At 37.1% G+C, this 17,427-nt stretch overlaps 2 gene segments (V, D, J or C); both read left to right on the top strand.

Annotated features, from left to right (window-relative positions):
* LOC104674124 overlaps positions 1-17,427 on the top strand; it is an 840,972-nt gene that overhangs the window by 77,461 nt on the left and 746,084 nt on the right.
* On the top strand, positions 2,337-3,533 carry LOC104656291. The segment is given in 2 exon segments: positions 2,337-2,532; positions 2,670-3,533. Coding segments are annotated over 2 exon segments (381 nt in total).

The following is a 17,427-nucleotide window of genomic DNA, read 5'->3' as shown; positions in this document are numbered from 1 at the left end:
GTGAATTCAAGTCCTTGAAACAGAGCTTCCGAGGCTTGAAGTCAGACCATTTGAATACATCTGTTATCAGTTGGGAATTTGCTTAAGCATTTTTTTCATTGATTACACAGTTCTACTGTATTTCACTCAAATCTACTGCTACGGTTCCTCTATGACATTCATCTCCTTATGAAATCATGGTGATACGGCTTGGACCTGTGTCCCCACCCAAATCTTGTGTTCAATTGTAATCCCCAGTGTTGGAGGTGGGGCCTGGTGGGAGGTGGTTGGATTACTGGGGTGGATCTTTCATGAATAGTTTAGCACCATTCCCTTGCTTCTGTTCTTGAAATAGTGAGTGAGTTCTTGTGAGATCTGGTTGTTTAAAAGTGTGTGGCAGCTTCCTGCACTCTCTCTCACTCCTGTTTTTGCCATGTAAGATGCCGTGCTTCAACTTTGCCTTTCACCATGATTGGAAGCTTCCCAAGGGTCCCAGAAGCATAAGCCTCTATGCTTCCTGTACAGTCTGCAGAACCGTGAGCCAATTAAATCTCTTTTCTTTATAAATTACCCAGTCTCAGGTATCTCTTTACAGCAATGCAACAATAGACTAATACACCAGGTGTGGAAAATAGATTCCCTCAAAGGAATGGAGGGTGGTTACAATACTAAGGACAAGGTTTCCTTGGAAAAAGTAAAGAAATTTAGGGACAGTGAAACTGCTCACTCCATATTTCTGCTTAGACTTCAGGTAGAGTCAGTTAGATGAATGGGCCAAAAGAACCAGGAAAAGGAGGAAGATACAGCTTGATCACAGAGATCTGGCACCGGGTAAGAGGGCAAAGGAAGAGAGCCTTTGTATAGACCCAAATAATACCCAGATCTAAATTTGCTTCCCAAGTTTAGGGTTTGTTAATATTGACACCTTGCTGCAGGACCATGTAGCTGCTGTCTCTGAATTCAGGGAGAGTCAATGTTCCAGGAAGCGCAATGGAAGGCTTCCAGGTTCAAAGATAAATGTTAGTGGACTGGCAGAAAAACGACATCCTTCTTACCAAGTTTGTCCTGGGAACATCCAGAGATTTTTATTATAAGTTGACTACACAAGAACAGTGAGAGTAAACAGCATTTGTTTTAGCTACTGTGACTTCAGTACTACTGTGAAAGAAAAATTTGTGAATATTGGAGTTTCTTCCTCATGCTGATCCCAGAAGTGCTTCACTGATACCTTGTCTGTCTGCTTAGATCAGTGTTCTCAAAGATTATTTTGTAAATGCATATAACACTGGCTGTATCACAAACACCTGAGGAGATTTTTAACTTCCAGGACCTTGATTCTGAACATTTTGATTCTGTAAGTGAAGAGATCTCCAGATCTGTATTTTAAAGATGATCACCAACTAACTCTTACATGAAGAGAAGTGTCATCCTTGCTATACATCATTCTATACATAAGCAGATGTGTCTCTACCAATCCTGGAAGCTGAGATGGAGCTTATTCTTTGGTCTTTTGAGGCAAATCCAAATTATTTGAGCATCTTATCCTGTGATAAAAGTAACTATTGGTCAATAGTATTGGTGGATGGACATATGTAGAGGGTATATAATCAAGGCTAAATGTCCATTAAAAGTTTAATATCACAACATTTTGCCTCATGCACATAGGCCAGTCACATTATCTGGGAATCATTTCTTCTCCTATAGGAAAAGAAAGTGATGCCGGATAATTGGATTCAATGACTTTAATTACTATATTTTTTCATTACTAAGAGTTATAGGTTCTTTACTTTTTAATCAATATATATACAAGATAAAATTCCATTTTTCTTTGAAAAGAATTTATTGTGTTTCTATAATTGATGCCTTAAATGTGAAGCAATATGATGTTTCAAGTAGTAGCAATTCCTCAACCAAAGACCATTCATTTATTCATGCATTTGTGTATTTAAGAAGTGTTTCCTAACCACCTGCTGAGTGTATGGCATTGTACTAGGTATGGGAATACAGCAGTGAAAAAAAGCTTAAGTCTCTGTCATCTCAAATAATCTACTAATAATTAAACATGTGCTACTGACATTCTTCCGGTTTTACCCTAAAAACCTGTTTATATGATATTTTAGTGGATCATGGGGTGGGCAAAGATGGCTAAATAAGAAAAAGTAAAATGAATTATCCTCAGAAATGTCGTGGTATGAAAATAACTTGCAAGTCAGACAGTGTGCTGTAAAAAATGGGGTTATAAAAAAGACCAACTATTCTTCGGATATTCAAAGAACTATCAGACAGCGAACATGTGACTTAGAAAAAAAAAAAAAAGCCAGAAGTGAAGATACAGGGTGGACTTTTGAGAGAACAGTCAACAATCTTTTGAGTTTGGGATCTTGCCCACAAGGGGGTGCATCTTCCTAACACATTCATATTTCCTGCTCACTCTCATCCCTTCAGTGTGACCTTAATCTTTCCTCACACTAAGAAGACAAGACCCAAGGACACCAGAGGGTCTAAAAATGAACTCTTTTCCAGGACCAGCTATTGCACTATTCTTAATGTTTGGTAAGTAAAATGGCACTTAAAACTTAAAATCTTTTGTTCCATTATGTTGATGTAATCTGTAACCACCGTTTTCTCTAAGGGGTACAGCTCAGATCATGTCTAAGATAACTTGGTATAACTTATTTTTTTTTTTTCAGGGGAAATCAATGGAGATTCAGTGGTCCAGACAGAAGGTCAAGTCCTCCTTTCTGAAGGGGATTCCCTGATTGTGAACTGCTCCTATGAAAGCACACAGTACCCTTCCCTTTTCTGGTATGTCCAATATCCTGGAGAAGGTCCACAGCTCCTCCTGAAAGCCATGATGGCCAATGACAAGGAAAGCAACAAAGGTTTTGAAGCCACATACCATAAAGAAACCACTTCTTTCCACTTGAAGAAAGACTCAGTTCAAGAGTCAGACTCAGCGGTGTACTTCTGTGCTCTGAGTGACACAGTGACAGGGACTGCAGGGGAAGCTAAGCACAAACTCTGAGCGGAATGAGGAACCTGGCTGCTGAGTGTTAGCCACTGTGATCGACTCTGGTTAGGGACCAGGAGCTACTCTACTCTTGTTGATGCCCACCACTCACCCCAGGCACTCTTAGTGTGAAAGCCATCCAAATAAATGCTAAAACACGATAGAATAACTAAAAGTAAAAATGCCTCACACCAGATACTTTAACAGTGAGAATGAAAACAGAATGTCACCAAAGTTCTTCAACCTTGTTTGAAATTTGTGATTTAAAAAGTATAAAACCTCAAGATAAATGAAATGGTCTAGCTGTTTATCCCTGTATAAAATGTAGTCTCCTGACCTTGTCTCAGGCCATCCAAAGAAATAGTAATGTTTACAGACACAGATGTGACAGATGAAGTTGCAAATGCTTAATATATACCTGAATGGGTATACATTCAGCTGGGGCAAGTTGGGGTGATTTCTTAGGAAAACTTCTGCCCAACAAATAATAGGTTCTTAAAGAAAAAAAAAGAATTATAAATGGAAGAAGTCAAATTTTCCTTGTTTGCAGATGATATGATTTTATATTTGGAAAAACCTAAAGACTCCACAAAAAACCTTAGAACTAAAAATTCAGTAAAGTTGCAAGATACAGAATCAACATACAAAAATCAGTAGCATTTCTATATGTCAACAGTAAACAATCTGAAAAAGAAATAAAAAAGTAATCCTATTTATGATGGCCACGAATGAAATTAAATAACTAGGGATTAACTTAATCAAAGAAGTGAAGATCTCTATAATGAAAAGTATAAAACACTGATGAAAGAAATTGAAGATGACACCAAAAAACACTCCATGTTCATGGATTGTAAGTATTAATATTGATAAAATATCCATACTACCCCAAACAGTCTACAGATTCAGTACAATCTCTATCAAAATACCAATGACATTCTTCTCAGAAATAGAAAAAAAATCCTAAAATTTATATGGAACCACAAAAGACGCAGAATAGCCAAAGTTATCATAAAAAAGAACAAAACTGGAAGAATAATATTACCTGACTTTAAATTGTACTACTGAGCTATGGTAATCAAAACAGCATGGTACTGGCATAAAATCAGATACATAGACCAATGGAACAGAATAGAGAACCCGGAAACAAATTCACACATCTACAGTGAGCTCATTTTTGACAAAGGTGCCAAGAACATACACTGGGGAAATGACAGTCTTTTCCACAAATGGTGCTGGAAAAACTGGATATCCATGTGCAGAAGGATGAAACTAGACCACTGTCTTTCACCATATACAAAAATAAAATAAAAATGGATTAAAGACTTAAATTTAATATCACAAACTCTGGAAATACTACAAGAAAACACTGGGGAAAATCTCCAGGACATTGGTTTGGGCAAAAATTTCTTGAGCAACAGCCCACAAGCGCAGACAATCAAAGTAAAAAGGGGCAAATGTGATCACATCAAGTTAAAGCACTCTATACAGCAAAAGATACAATCAACAAAGTGAAAAGACAATACACAGAGTGGTGAAAAATATTTGCAAACTACCCATCTGACAAGGGATTAATAACCAGAATATATGAGGAACTTAAACAACTGTATAGGAAAAGATGAAATAATCTGATTAAAAAAACAGGCAGAAGATTTGTATAGACATTTCTCAAAAGAAGATGTACAAATTGTAAATGGGCATATGAAAAGGTTTTTGACATCATTGACCATCAGAGAAATGCAAATCAAAACTAAAACGAGATAGTATCTCATCCCAGTTAAAATGTCTTATATCCAAAAGACAGGCAATAGCAAATGCTGGCGAGGATTGAGGAAAAGGGAACCCTCATACACTATTGATTGGAATGTAAAATAGTACAATCACTATGGAGAACAGTTTTAGTTTCCTCAAAAAACTAAAAATAGAGCTACTATGTGATATAGTTGGGTATATACCCAAAGAAAGGAAATTAGTATATCAAGGAGATATCTGTACCCCCCATTTGTTGTGACACTGTTCACAATAGCTAAGATTTGGAAGCAATGTAAGTGTTTATGAGTCAATGAATGGATAAAGAAAATGTGGTACATATACGCAATAGTACTATTCAGCCATAAAAAAGAATGAGATTCTGTCATTTGCAACTACATGGATGAAACTAGAGATCATTATGCTAAGTGAAATAAGCCAGGCACAGAAAGACAAACATCACATGTTCTTACCTATTTGTGGGATCTAAAAATCAAAACAATTGAAATCAGGAACATAGAGAGTAGGAGGATGGTCTGAGGCTGCAAAGGTAGTGGGGTGGGAGGGGGAGATGGGGATGGTTAATGGGTACCAAAAATTAGAAAGAATAAGACCCATCATTTGATAGCACAACAGGGTGACTATAGTTAATAATAATTGTACATCTAAAAATAACTAAAAGAGTGTAATTGAATTGTTTGTAACACAAAGGATAAATGCTTGGAGAGAAGGACACCCTATTCTCCATGATGTGACTAGTTCACATTGCATGTCTGTATCAAAACAGCTCATGTACTACATGATATATACACCTAGCATGCACCTACAAAAAGTGAAAATAAAAATAAGTAAAAATTAAAAAATCACTAATATTAAAGAAATATAAGAAATAATGGAAGAGGAGAGTAGAACATGTGATCACATATATGGAAAAAGAAGATGGAACATTTCTTAGTTTCTATTTTGGGAAATTACATGACATGCATAGACTGGTTTTGCCCAAAAATGTGACTAATCCCTAAAAAATATGACTCATGGCCAGGCATGGCGGCTCACGCCTGTAATTCCAGCATTTTGGCAGGCGGAGGTTGGTGGATTACCTAAGGTCAGGAGTTTGAGACCAGGCTGGTAAACTCCATCTCTACTAAAAATACAAAAATTAGCTAGGCATAGTGGCGGGTGTCTGTAATCCCATCTACTCGGGAGGTTGAGGCAAGAGAATCACTTGAACTTGGGAGACAGAGGTTGCAGTGAGCTGAGACTGTGCCATTGCACTCCAGCCTGGGCAATAGAGTGATATTCTGTCTTAAAAAAATGACTTATGCCTAAAAGATACCTTGCTGAGATATTATGGCAATAGAGACTTTTAGTTTCCATAATATCTCAGCAAGATGGCTTTTTCTCACTAAGACATTACTTAAGATGAATAGGTAGTTCAGAGTCTGAAGATGAAAACTATTGAGATGAAACTTTTTCTATGTAGATTTGTGTGAGAAAGGAATCTTATAGCTTCCCCAATGTCTTTCAAGCCATTTCTTCTACAGAAGGGGAGTAACAGACGGAGCAGTAGATGGTGAGTAGATCTTCTCTATGAGAAGATAAAGAATGGCAAAAGGAAGAATTTTTTGATTTAATTGCAGATATCTTGGCCTCTTTGCAAATATTGGAGATTTTCTTTTGGTTGTCTATTGAAGGTGTTTAACACATATCAGTCAGTTTATTGACCCATAAGGAGTACACTTTGCTCTTTATAAGGGTCCTTATGCACAAAAAGTGAGAGTAAGAGAATGGTATGCAAGATCCCCTGTTTCACAGGCTACAAAGAAATTGAACTATTCAGATTACTGATATCATAATTGACACTGAAGATACCTTGACTTTGAATCTTTCATTTTTCATGATCACCCTGCTTCAGTTTCTCTCTTCCCTTTTAATTTTATTCCAGAGGACTCAATTTAGATCTTATTAGGTAGCTGAGATAATAACTACTTATACAAAATAAATATTTTATGTACATGGGAAAAATAACTGTAGATGGTTCAAATGACTATGCAAAACGTCTCTGACTTTTGGCTACCACGTGACCAGGCTGCAAATTTTCCAAACTTTTATGCTCTGCTTTCATTTTAAATATAAGTTCCAGTTTCAGGTCCTTTCTTTGCTCACACGTATAAGCATAGGCTGTTACAAGCAGCCAGGCCACATCTTAAACACTTTGCTGCTTAGAAATTTCTTCTGCCAGATACCCTAAATCATTACTCTCAAGTTCAAAGTTCCACAGATCCCTAGGGCAGAGACACAATGTGGCCAAGCTCTTTGCTGAAGCATAACAAAAGTGACCTTTGCTTCAATTATCAAGAAATTCTCTGCTTCCGTCTGACATCTCATCAGCCTGGACTTTGCAGTCCACGTCACTATCAGCATTTTGGTCACAGCCATTCAACAAGTATCTAGGAAGTTCCAAACTCTCCCCTATCTTCCTGTCTTCTTCTGAGCCCTCCAAACTGTTCCAACCTCTACCTGATACACAGTTACAAAGTCGCTTCCGCATTTTTGGCTATCTTTTCAGGAGCACCCCACTCCTGGTATCAGTTTACTGTATTAATCTGTTTTCACACTGCTGGTAAAGACATACCCAAGACTGGGAAATTTACAAAAGAAAGAGGTTTAATTGGACTTATAGTTCCACGTGGCTGGAAAAGCCTCACAATCATGGCAGAAGGCAAGGAAGAGCAAGTTATGTCTTACATGGATGGCAGCAGGTAAAGAGAACTTGTGCAGGAAAACTACCCCTTATAATAACCATCAGATCTCGTGAGACTTACTATTATGAGAATGGCATGGGGAAGACCTGCTCCCATAATTCAATTTCCTTCTACTGGGCCCCTCTTACAACATGTGGGAATTCAAGATGAGATTTGGGTGGGGACACAACCAAACCATATCAACTTCTTTGCTTACTAATATGCACTTACAGTTTCTAAGTGTTTTTCGTGTCTTGATAGCTTATTTATTTTTAGTAGTGAATAATATTCCGTTGTCTGGATATACTACCTTTTATTTATCCATTTATCTCCTGAAGGGCATCTTGGTTGCTTCCAAGTTTTGGCAATTAAGAATATAGCTGGTATAAATATCTCTTTGCAGGTTTTGGTGTCGAAATAAGTTGTAACTACTTTATGTAATTACCAAGAAGCACAACTGCTGGACTGCAAGGCAAGACTATGTTTAGTTTTGTAAGAAGCTGCCAAACTGTCTCTTAAAGTGGCTGTACCATTTTGCATTCTCACCAGGAATAAATGAGATTTCCTGTTGTTCCACATGCTCACCAGCATTTGGTGTTGTCAGAGGTCTGGAACTTGGGCATTGGAATAGATGTGTGAGGGTATCTCATTGTTTTAATTTAAATTTTCCCAATGGCATATGATATGAAGCATCTTTTCATATGTTCATTTGCCATTTGTGTATCTTCTTTGGTGAGTGAAGTCTCTGTCAAGGTCTTTGGTCCATTTTTAAATCAGGTCGTTTGTTTTCTTATTATTGAATTTTACAGCTTCTTGTATATTTTGGATAACAATCCTTTTTTGTTTTTGCAATTATTTTCTCCCACTCTGGTTTTTCTTCTCATTTTCTTGACATTGTTTTTTACAGAGTAGAAATTTAAATTTTTATGAAGCTCAGTTTATTATTGATTTCTTTCATTGATCATGCATTTGTTGTTGCATTTAATGACTCATTCCCATGCCCAAAGTCATCTAGGTTTTCTTCTATATTATCTTTTGGAGTTTTATAGTTTTGCATTTTACATTTAGGTTTATAATCCATTTTGAGTTAATTTTTGAAGAGTGTAAAGTCTGTGTCTATATTCATTTTCATATGTATATATATTTTTTGCCTGTGGATATCCAGTTGTTCCTGCATCATTTGTTAAAAAGACTATCTTTGCCCCACTGTATTTCCTTTGCTCCTGTATCAAAAATCAGTTGACTTTGTGTATGCAGGTATATTTATAGGTTCTCTATTCTGTTCCATTGATCTATTTGTCTCTTCTTTCATAAATGTCACACTTTCTTAATTAATGTAGCTTTATGTTAGGTTTTGAAATTAGGTAATATCAGTCTTTTGATTTGTTCATGTCTTTCAGAATTGTGTTTGTTACTCTGGTTTTTTACCTTTCCATATAAGCTGTAAAAAGAGTTCATCAGTGTCCCTCCAAAAATCTTGCTGGGCTTTTGATTGTCATTACACTGAACCTGTAGATCAAGCTGGGAAGGATAAACATTTTGACAATATTGAGTCTTCTTATTTATGAACATGGAATTCTTCATTTCTGTAGTTGTCCTTTGATTTCTTTCATCAGAGATTTATAGTTTTCTTTATGTAAATCTTGTACATATTTTGCTAGATTTATACCTACATATTTTACCTTTTGGTGCCAATGTAATTGTTTTATGTTTTTAGTTTAAATTACACTTGTTTATTGCTGCAGTATAAGAAAATGAATATGTATATAATGTATATAATAATAAATACATATATACAATATATCTTAGTTTCTATGTTAACTTTGCATCCAGGAAACCTTGCTACTATTGCTTATTAGTTCCAGGAGTTTTCTTTTTGTCAATTCTTTTGAATTTTTTTAAGTAGATGATCTTGTCATCTGGGAAGAAAGTTTTATTTTTTCCTGCTCAATCTGTATAGCTTTTCTTTTCTTGTTTTATTGCAGTAGCTAGGACTCCTGGTATGATGCTGAAAAGGAGTTGAGAGAAGGGACATCCCTGCCTTGTTCCTGATCACAGTGAGAAAATTTCAGTTTTCTCGTTATCAGGTGTGGTGTTAGCTGTAGGTTTTTGTAGATATTGTTTACTGTTTTGAGAAAGTTCTTCTCTATTCTTGTTTCACTTTTTTGTTTTTTTGTTATGATTAGGTGTTGAATTTTCCTAAATGCCTTTTCTGCATCATTGATAAGATCATGTGATTTTCCTCTTTAGCCTGTTAATGTGATGAATTACATTAAATGACTTTCAAATCTGAACGAACCTTGCTATTTGTTTCCCTTGTTCTTTGTTCTTATTTTTGTCTTCCACTCTTTATTTTTTAAAAAATAATTCCTTCTCTGGTTCTTTAAGGATTTTTTTTTAAACGTATGATTTTCTTTTTTCTTTTATTTTGGTGGTTGGCAGGGTGGGGACATGGCCTCACTGTGCCCAGGCTGGAGTACAGTGATGTGATCTTGGCTCACTACAGCCTTAACCTCTTGGGCTCAAGAGATCCTCCTGCCTCAGCCTCCAGAGTAGCTGGGACTGCAGGCATGCGCCACCATATCCAGCTAATTTTTGTGTTTTTTTTTTGCAGAGATGGGGCTTTGCCATGTTGCCCAGGTTGGTCTCTAAATGCTGAGCTCAAGCGATTCACCCACCCCAGCCTCCCAAAGTGCTGGAATTACTGGCATGTGCCCAGCCTATCTATGATTTTCTATAATTTAAAAAGGAAATATTTGGGTATTTTGTTTTGTTTTGGTATATATACTGCTGTGTGTTCTCTGAGCTTCTTGGGTCTGTGGTTTGGTGTCTGACATTATTTGGGGGGAAATTCTTAGTCATTGTTTAAAAACAATCTTTTTTGGTTAACTTCTCTCTTTCTTCTCTATTCGATATTCCCCGTATGTATATGTTACACTTTTTGCAGTTGCCCCAAAGGTTTTAGATTTTTTTCCACTTTTTCTTTTGTCTTTGTTTTCTTTGCTTTTCAGTTTTAGATGTTTCTACTGATCTATCCTTATTTCAGAAATTCTTTCCTTGGCTGTGTCCAGTGTACTAATAAGCTGATCAATGATATTTTTCATTTCTGTGACAGTATTTTGATCTCTAGAAATTTTTTGTGCTTTCTTAGGATTTCCATCTCTGTTACATTGCCTATCTGTCTGGCATGCTGTCTACTTTATTACTGAGCTCTTAGCATATTTTTAAAATTCCTGGTCTGATAATTCCAACATCCCTGATGTGTTTCTCTGATGCTTGCTCTGTCTCTTCAGATTGTTTTTGCCTTTTGATATTTCCTGTAATTTTTTCTTGATAGCCAGACACGATGTACTGGGTAAAAGGAACTGCTGTAAATACGCTGTTAGTGCTGTGGTGGTAAGGTGTGTGGGGAGAGGAAGTGTTCTATAGGCCTACAATGAGTTCTCAGTCTTTTAGTGAGCCTGTTCCTCTGGGCTGTAAACTTCTCTGGTGTTTTAGTCTCCCTCACTCCTCACACACCCTTTAGCTGGAAAAGAATTGTAGAGTGGGCTGAAGTTGGGTATTTCTCTTCCACCAGGTCAGTTAACCTCTGATAAAACCCCAGCAGGTTGGGCTTTGGTTAACTGGTTTCTCCAGAGGGCAGAACTTTGTTAAGCACAGAGTGCTGTAGTGTATTTCAGAATTAGTCCTTTTCCCCTATTCATGCTGGAAGCACAAGGGGATTTTTCTGTGATATTTACTGTGGAAGCCTGGTCAAGTTGCTAAAGATAAAACTTATAAAAGTGTGGCCCCAGCCTCCCCACCCCATGACTCAGCCTTCCTGGAGTTTTTGACTCTCAGACTTGTCCTTTCTGAGCCTAAAACAGTTTTTAAAATACAGTTCAGGTTTTCCTATGTCAGCAATGGTTCCCACAAATGCTTCTGCTTCTGAGTCTTTGTTCTAGTAAGCCACGACTCCCTGCATTCACCTATTTGCCTAATCCTGGGGGCAGTGGTATGCCTGGTGTCCTCACCTTTATTATGGATCCAAGATAAATCGTTGAATTTTCAGTCTGTTCAGCTTTTTACTTATTAGGAGTGAGTGGCAACTTTAAAGTTCCTTACATGCAGAACCAGAGACTAGAAATCATCTGCTATTGTCTTTTTAATATAAATTTTGGAGAACATTCTCTATATTAAGAAAACTTGTCATATAACCATCATATATATGTATATATATCTTCTTAAAAAGTGTATTACCATTTTGACTTTATTTATGATCTTGTTTGTCATTGCAGAATTTAAAAAATACTATATAGTCAAATTTATCAAAAACTTTTTTCATGGATTGTGAGTTATAATCCCTGCTTAAAAATCCATACCACTCCAAAATGGTAAAATTTTATATTGTATTTTCTTTACGTTTTCAGATTTTTTTTTGTATTTAAATTTTTAATAAGAGTGTGTGTGTAAAAAATGAGGTTGATGTCCAGGGATTTTTATTTTTCTTGTTTTTTTTTTTTGGTTCATTTTGAGGCTGCCACTCATGCTCAACATCCTTTTCTGAATGACTCATTTTTCTTCATTGATTTAAAATATTTGTCCATTTTCCATGTTTCCTATTTTTCACTACTAAGGTTTTCAACTTAAGCATTTTTTAAAAAACCAAAATGTATTGTTTATTGTAATGATGCATAATACTAATAGCTTACCAAATATGAGAGTAATATGTAGCCAGTCATCACTCAGCTCATGCTAGAAATAAGTATGGGAATATGATGTGAAGAGAAGGAATGTTACTAGAGAAGGAGAAAGAGATAAACTATGAGAGTGTGTAGTGAGGTATCATCTAAGGCAATGTAAACTATATGCCCATAATCTCAAATCTGTCAGTTGTTTTCGGTTGAGAGGACTCAGACAAAGCAGTAGACAATCATGCTCATGAATTGTTCACTGAGTAACAAGTAGACAACCAGCTTTGGAAAACAACAACAACTTGGTATCTTCTTTGTTCTTTTTGAAGGGAGAAATTAAACAGTCAACACTTGGTTTTAGAGTTCTGACAAGTTCCAACTAGTTGAAATGCCTTGAAATTTGCAGCTACTTCAAGTTTGGGATGCTGTCATTGTTCTGGAAGAAGATTTTTGAATTTTTTACTGTTACCACATATGCTCCTTCTTGATGTTTAGTTATATCCACTGCAGAAATTATCATAGCTCTCTGAAAATGTTGTTGAAAATTGATTATATTTCAAATATAGTGCCCCTAACTTAAGCAGAATGAGTACAGACAGGTCTTTTTTGCTGAGATTTCTTCTTCCTACCTCTCCCTCTCCTTCACCCTCTTCCTCCTCTCTCTGTCCTCTGTCCTCTTTTCCTTCTCTTCCTTGACTTTGCTGGACTGATTCCATGATCCTTTCCTGAAGTAAGCATCTCTGGGGTATCAACCCTTACTTTGGACTACAATGCCATTGCCATCAATATTTAAAAGTAATCTCATCATAAGATACCACCTCACACCTGTTAGAATGGTGATTATTAAAAAGTCAGGAAACAAGAGATGCCAGTGAGGATGTGGAGAAATAGGAATGCTTTTACACTGTTGGTGGGAGTGTAAATTAGTTCAATCATTGTGGAAGATGGTGTGGCGATTCCTCAAGGATCTAGAACCAGAAATACCATTTGACCTAGTAATCCCATTACTGGATATATACCCAAAGGATTAGAAATCATTCTACTATAAAGACACATGCAAACGTATATTTATTGCGGCACTATTCACAATAGCAAAGACTGGGAACCAACCCAAATGCCCATCAATGATAGACTGGATATAGACAATGTGGCACATACACACCATGGAATACTATGCAGCCATGAAAAAGAATGAGTTCATGTCCTTTGCAGGGACATGGATGAAGCTGGAAGCTATCATTCTCAGCAAACTAACACAGGAACAGAAAATCAAACACCAGGCAGTCGCAGTGGCTCATGCCTATAATCCCGGCACTTTGGGAGGCCGATGTGGGTGGATCACCTGAGGTCAGCAGTTCAAGACCAGCCTGGCCAACATGGTGAAACCTCATGTCTACTAATAATACAAAAAATTAGCTGGGCGTGGTGGTGTGCACCTGTAATCTCGGTTACTTGGGAGCCTGAGGCAGGAGAATCGCTTGAACCTGGGAGGCGGAGGTTGCAGTGAGCTGAGGTCATGCCATTGCACTCCAGCCTGGGCAACAAGAGAGAAAACTCTGTTTGGAAAAAAAAAAAAAAAAAAGACAGAGAGGAAAAAAAGAAAAGAAAACTGAACACACCACATGTTCTCATTCACAAGTGGGAAGTGAAAAATGAGAACACATGAACACAGGGAGGGAATGTCACACACTGGAGCCAGTTGAGGGGTAAGGGGCAAGCAGAGAGAGAGCATTAGGACAAATACCTGATGCACGTGGGGCTTAAAACCTAGATGATGTGTTGATAGGTACAACAAACCACCATGGCACATGTATACCTATGTAACAAACCTGCATGTTCTGCACATGTATCCCAGAACTTAAAGTTAAAAAAAAAAGTAATCTCATTATAAAGGAAAGCAGCTGTTCACAAGAGCATATAGAACAAACAATGGATCTATATTATTTAGATTCATGCAGATTTAAGACTGTGATGTCTAATATGCAACTCCCTGTATATATCTATCTGTATTGATATAGATATGTATATATCTATATCTATATCTGTATCTATCTATCTATATAGAGAGATTTATTTTAAGGAATTGTTTCATGCAATTTTAGGGGCTGGGAAGTCCAACTTCTGCAGGGCAGGTTGTCAGGCTGGACAACCTGGGAATCATTGATTTTGCAGTTTGAGTTTGAAGACAAGTCTGGAGGCATAATTTCTTCTTCTTCGGAGAACCTAAGTATTTTTCCCTTAAGACCTTCAACTGATTGAACGAGGTCCATTCACATTATGCAGAAAATCTGCATTACTCAAAGTCTACTGATTCAAATATTAATCTCATCTAAAAATACCTTCACAGTGACATCTAGACTGATGTTGGAGCAAATATCCAGGTACTGGGGCCTATCCCAGTGGATGCATAAAATTAGCCATCACACAATCTTTACCTGTAGCAAATCTTTTCCAAAAGCCTACTTTGCTTATACAAGTATGATATACCAACTTTCTTTTTATTGTTTCTGGCATATCTATTTCCATTCTTTCAACTTCTCTGTGCTTTAAATCTGAAACTTAAAATAAATCCTCATATATCTACACTCTCAACTGTTCATAAGCTTCTTATTTCACTGAGAAGATAGAAACAATCAGAAGAGAATTTTGAAAAGCTTCAACACTTGCCAGTCACTTGCGTCTATGCTCAAATACTCTCTTTACTCTCATTAGAATGTAATCCCATGTGTGCAGGGACTTTGCTTATTCTCAGCACTTATCATCATCCCTGAAAATGTAGGCATTTAAAAATAATTGTTGAATTAAAAATGAATAATAAAAATACCTCTGTCATTACCAGAACAAAACTATCATTTATTCATTCCCTCAATAAAAATTTATTATATGCCTATTTACTGACAGGCCATATTCTAGCAACTGACAATGTAGCAGAGATAGAACAGATAAAAGTCCCTATCCTAAGGGAGTTTATATTTCAGTTGAAGGCTAAGTTCATGTTAGTCACTACAATAAGCCTTTACACGAATCATCTCTTTTCAATCTTTCAATCTTTCAAAAAAAATTTAGGTGTTATCATACCTATTTTCAGAAGAGAAAGCTAAGGCTTAACTCTCCTATTTAATATCACATAGAGCCAGAATGCAGAGCTTCAAATATATGTCTAAATTACTAATCTACTGTGCTGATATAGACATAAAAGGGTTTATCGTCTATATTATGTTGCAAATAGTGAGGAGGAAAAAAGCTTAATCAGAAGTTCTAAGCAATTGTAGCTCTGACCCCAAGATGGCAGTATTTGCATTGGCCCTGCCTGCAGGTCTGAATGTGCAACATGTGTAAGATAGCGAAGCCTGGTCTCTAACTGGCTAGGCAGACTCTCTGAGGAACCTTTTGTTTAGTGTTAGAAAAATAGAAGATGTTGAATACACAAGTCAACTTGTGGGAGCAGATCTCTGCAAAATAAAAATGAAGAAGCATCTGAGGACCTGCTTGGTGATTTTGTGGCTTTATTTTTATAGTAAGTTAGTGGAGAGTTTTAGCAAAGTTAACAGAGTAAGTCAAGGGAATATTTTCTTAAGATTTGGGGTGAAGGTGTAGTCCACTGGGATAGGAGGAAGGGAGAAAACGGGACCATTTTCTGTTTCACTTGGGATTCATTGTGGGGAGTAAGGAAGGGATGCAAATTAGACAGTATTAATACTGGATAATGGATCTCTTGAATCTCACTTTGCTTTCTGAATAGGGGGAAGTGGCAAAAACCAAGTGGAGCAGAGTCCTCAGTCCCTGATCATCCTGGAGGGAAAGAACTGCACTCTTCAATGCAATTATACAGTGAGCCCCTTCAACAACTTAAGGTGGTATAAGCAAGATACTGGGAAAGGTCCCATTTCCCTGACAATCATGACCTTCAGTGAGAACACAAAGTTGAATGGAAGGTACACAGCAACTCTGGATGCAGACACCAAGCAAAGCTCTCTACACATCACAGCCACCCAGCTCAGCGATTCAGCCTCCTACATCTGTGTGGTGAGCGCACTGTGCTCCCCAGGCACTTGAAGCCAGTATGTAAACCTACACCTGGAGGTTGTCAAGGAGGCATAGAAGTTGGAGTAGACCATTTTTTTTATGCAGAATATAATTTCATAAGTGAGTGAATATTTATCTCTCAGACATGATTCAATGTGAGCTTGAGCCTAGAGTTCTACATAGGCTCAAGTAGGATACATGCCCTCAAGCGAGAATAAAGACATTCTCACTCAACACACAAAGTTAATTGCTACATCTGGGTGTTCCCAAGGGCAAGACAGTCCATCATGCTGTATTACTGCTGCTGAAGTAGATGACAGTGTTGGTTGGAAGGGAAAGACTAGCTTGGTTTGTGATCTGGACACCTACCAGCAGAACGCTGACTAAGTGAAAGAGCAAGAAGTAGATGTGGCTGATGGAAATACCTTGAGAAGTTTCCTTCCCCTGAAAGACATTCAGTTGTCATTTCATGGCTATTCAAGTTCTCAGAAAGCATCCTGTGAGAATACATCTGCTCTTCCCATTTAGCTATGCTCCAGATCAAGGCATCTGTCCAGGTGCTGCACCAACTCTTTATCACCTTCCACCACTGTTCTTTTAGAGGACACTGGAAGGCCAGGGGATCCTGGCAGGCACAGTCACTCTCAGGCAGCAGAACAACTGTGCCAGGCTTTTCAACTATCGGTGTCCTAGAAAAGAGACTTAGGGACAGAATGCCTACCTGCAATTTTGAACTCTGGTTTGCACAACTTAGCTGTGAAGTTCTTTTTGGGACAATTAGAGAAACGTATATATAATTTGAGAATTAGATGAGAAAAGCACTTATTTAAAAGGCAGATATCAACTGTAAAAAACGGGAAGAATATATACCAAGATATTAAGAATGGCAATCCCTGTATGGTGGGAATATAATGTTTTTACTTTTTGTCTTTCCTTGTCTTCTGTGCTTTTAATTTTCTATAGTTCTTGGATTTTTCTTTGGTTGAAATAATGATTATTTAAAAATAACAAACGTCTTAAAAAATGTAAAAGATTGCATCTGATCTGTCACTATAAACTCACAGGAATTGATATTTAAAGATGATCAACATTTCAGGATATTGTTGAATAAGATTGATTTGTTATCTTTATGAGCCCTGCAAATAAGTTCATTTCCAAGCTTAGTGAATTGATAATTTGTGAATAAATGAAGCCAGGACCTGGACTGTTCTTTGTAACTAGTCTGGAGATTGCTCAAGTGTCAAGACAT

Source organism: Rhinopithecus roxellana, chromosome 5, assembly GCF_007565055.1.
Source record: "Rhinopithecus roxellana isolate Shanxi Qingling chromosome 5, ASM756505v1, whole genome shotgun sequence".
In the NCBI taxonomy this organism is placed as follows: domain Eukaryota; kingdom Metazoa; phylum Chordata; class Mammalia; order Primates; family Cercopithecidae; genus Rhinopithecus; species Rhinopithecus roxellana.
Note: the sequence above shows the minus strand (reverse complement) of the source record. Positions and strands in the feature narration are given on the sequence as shown.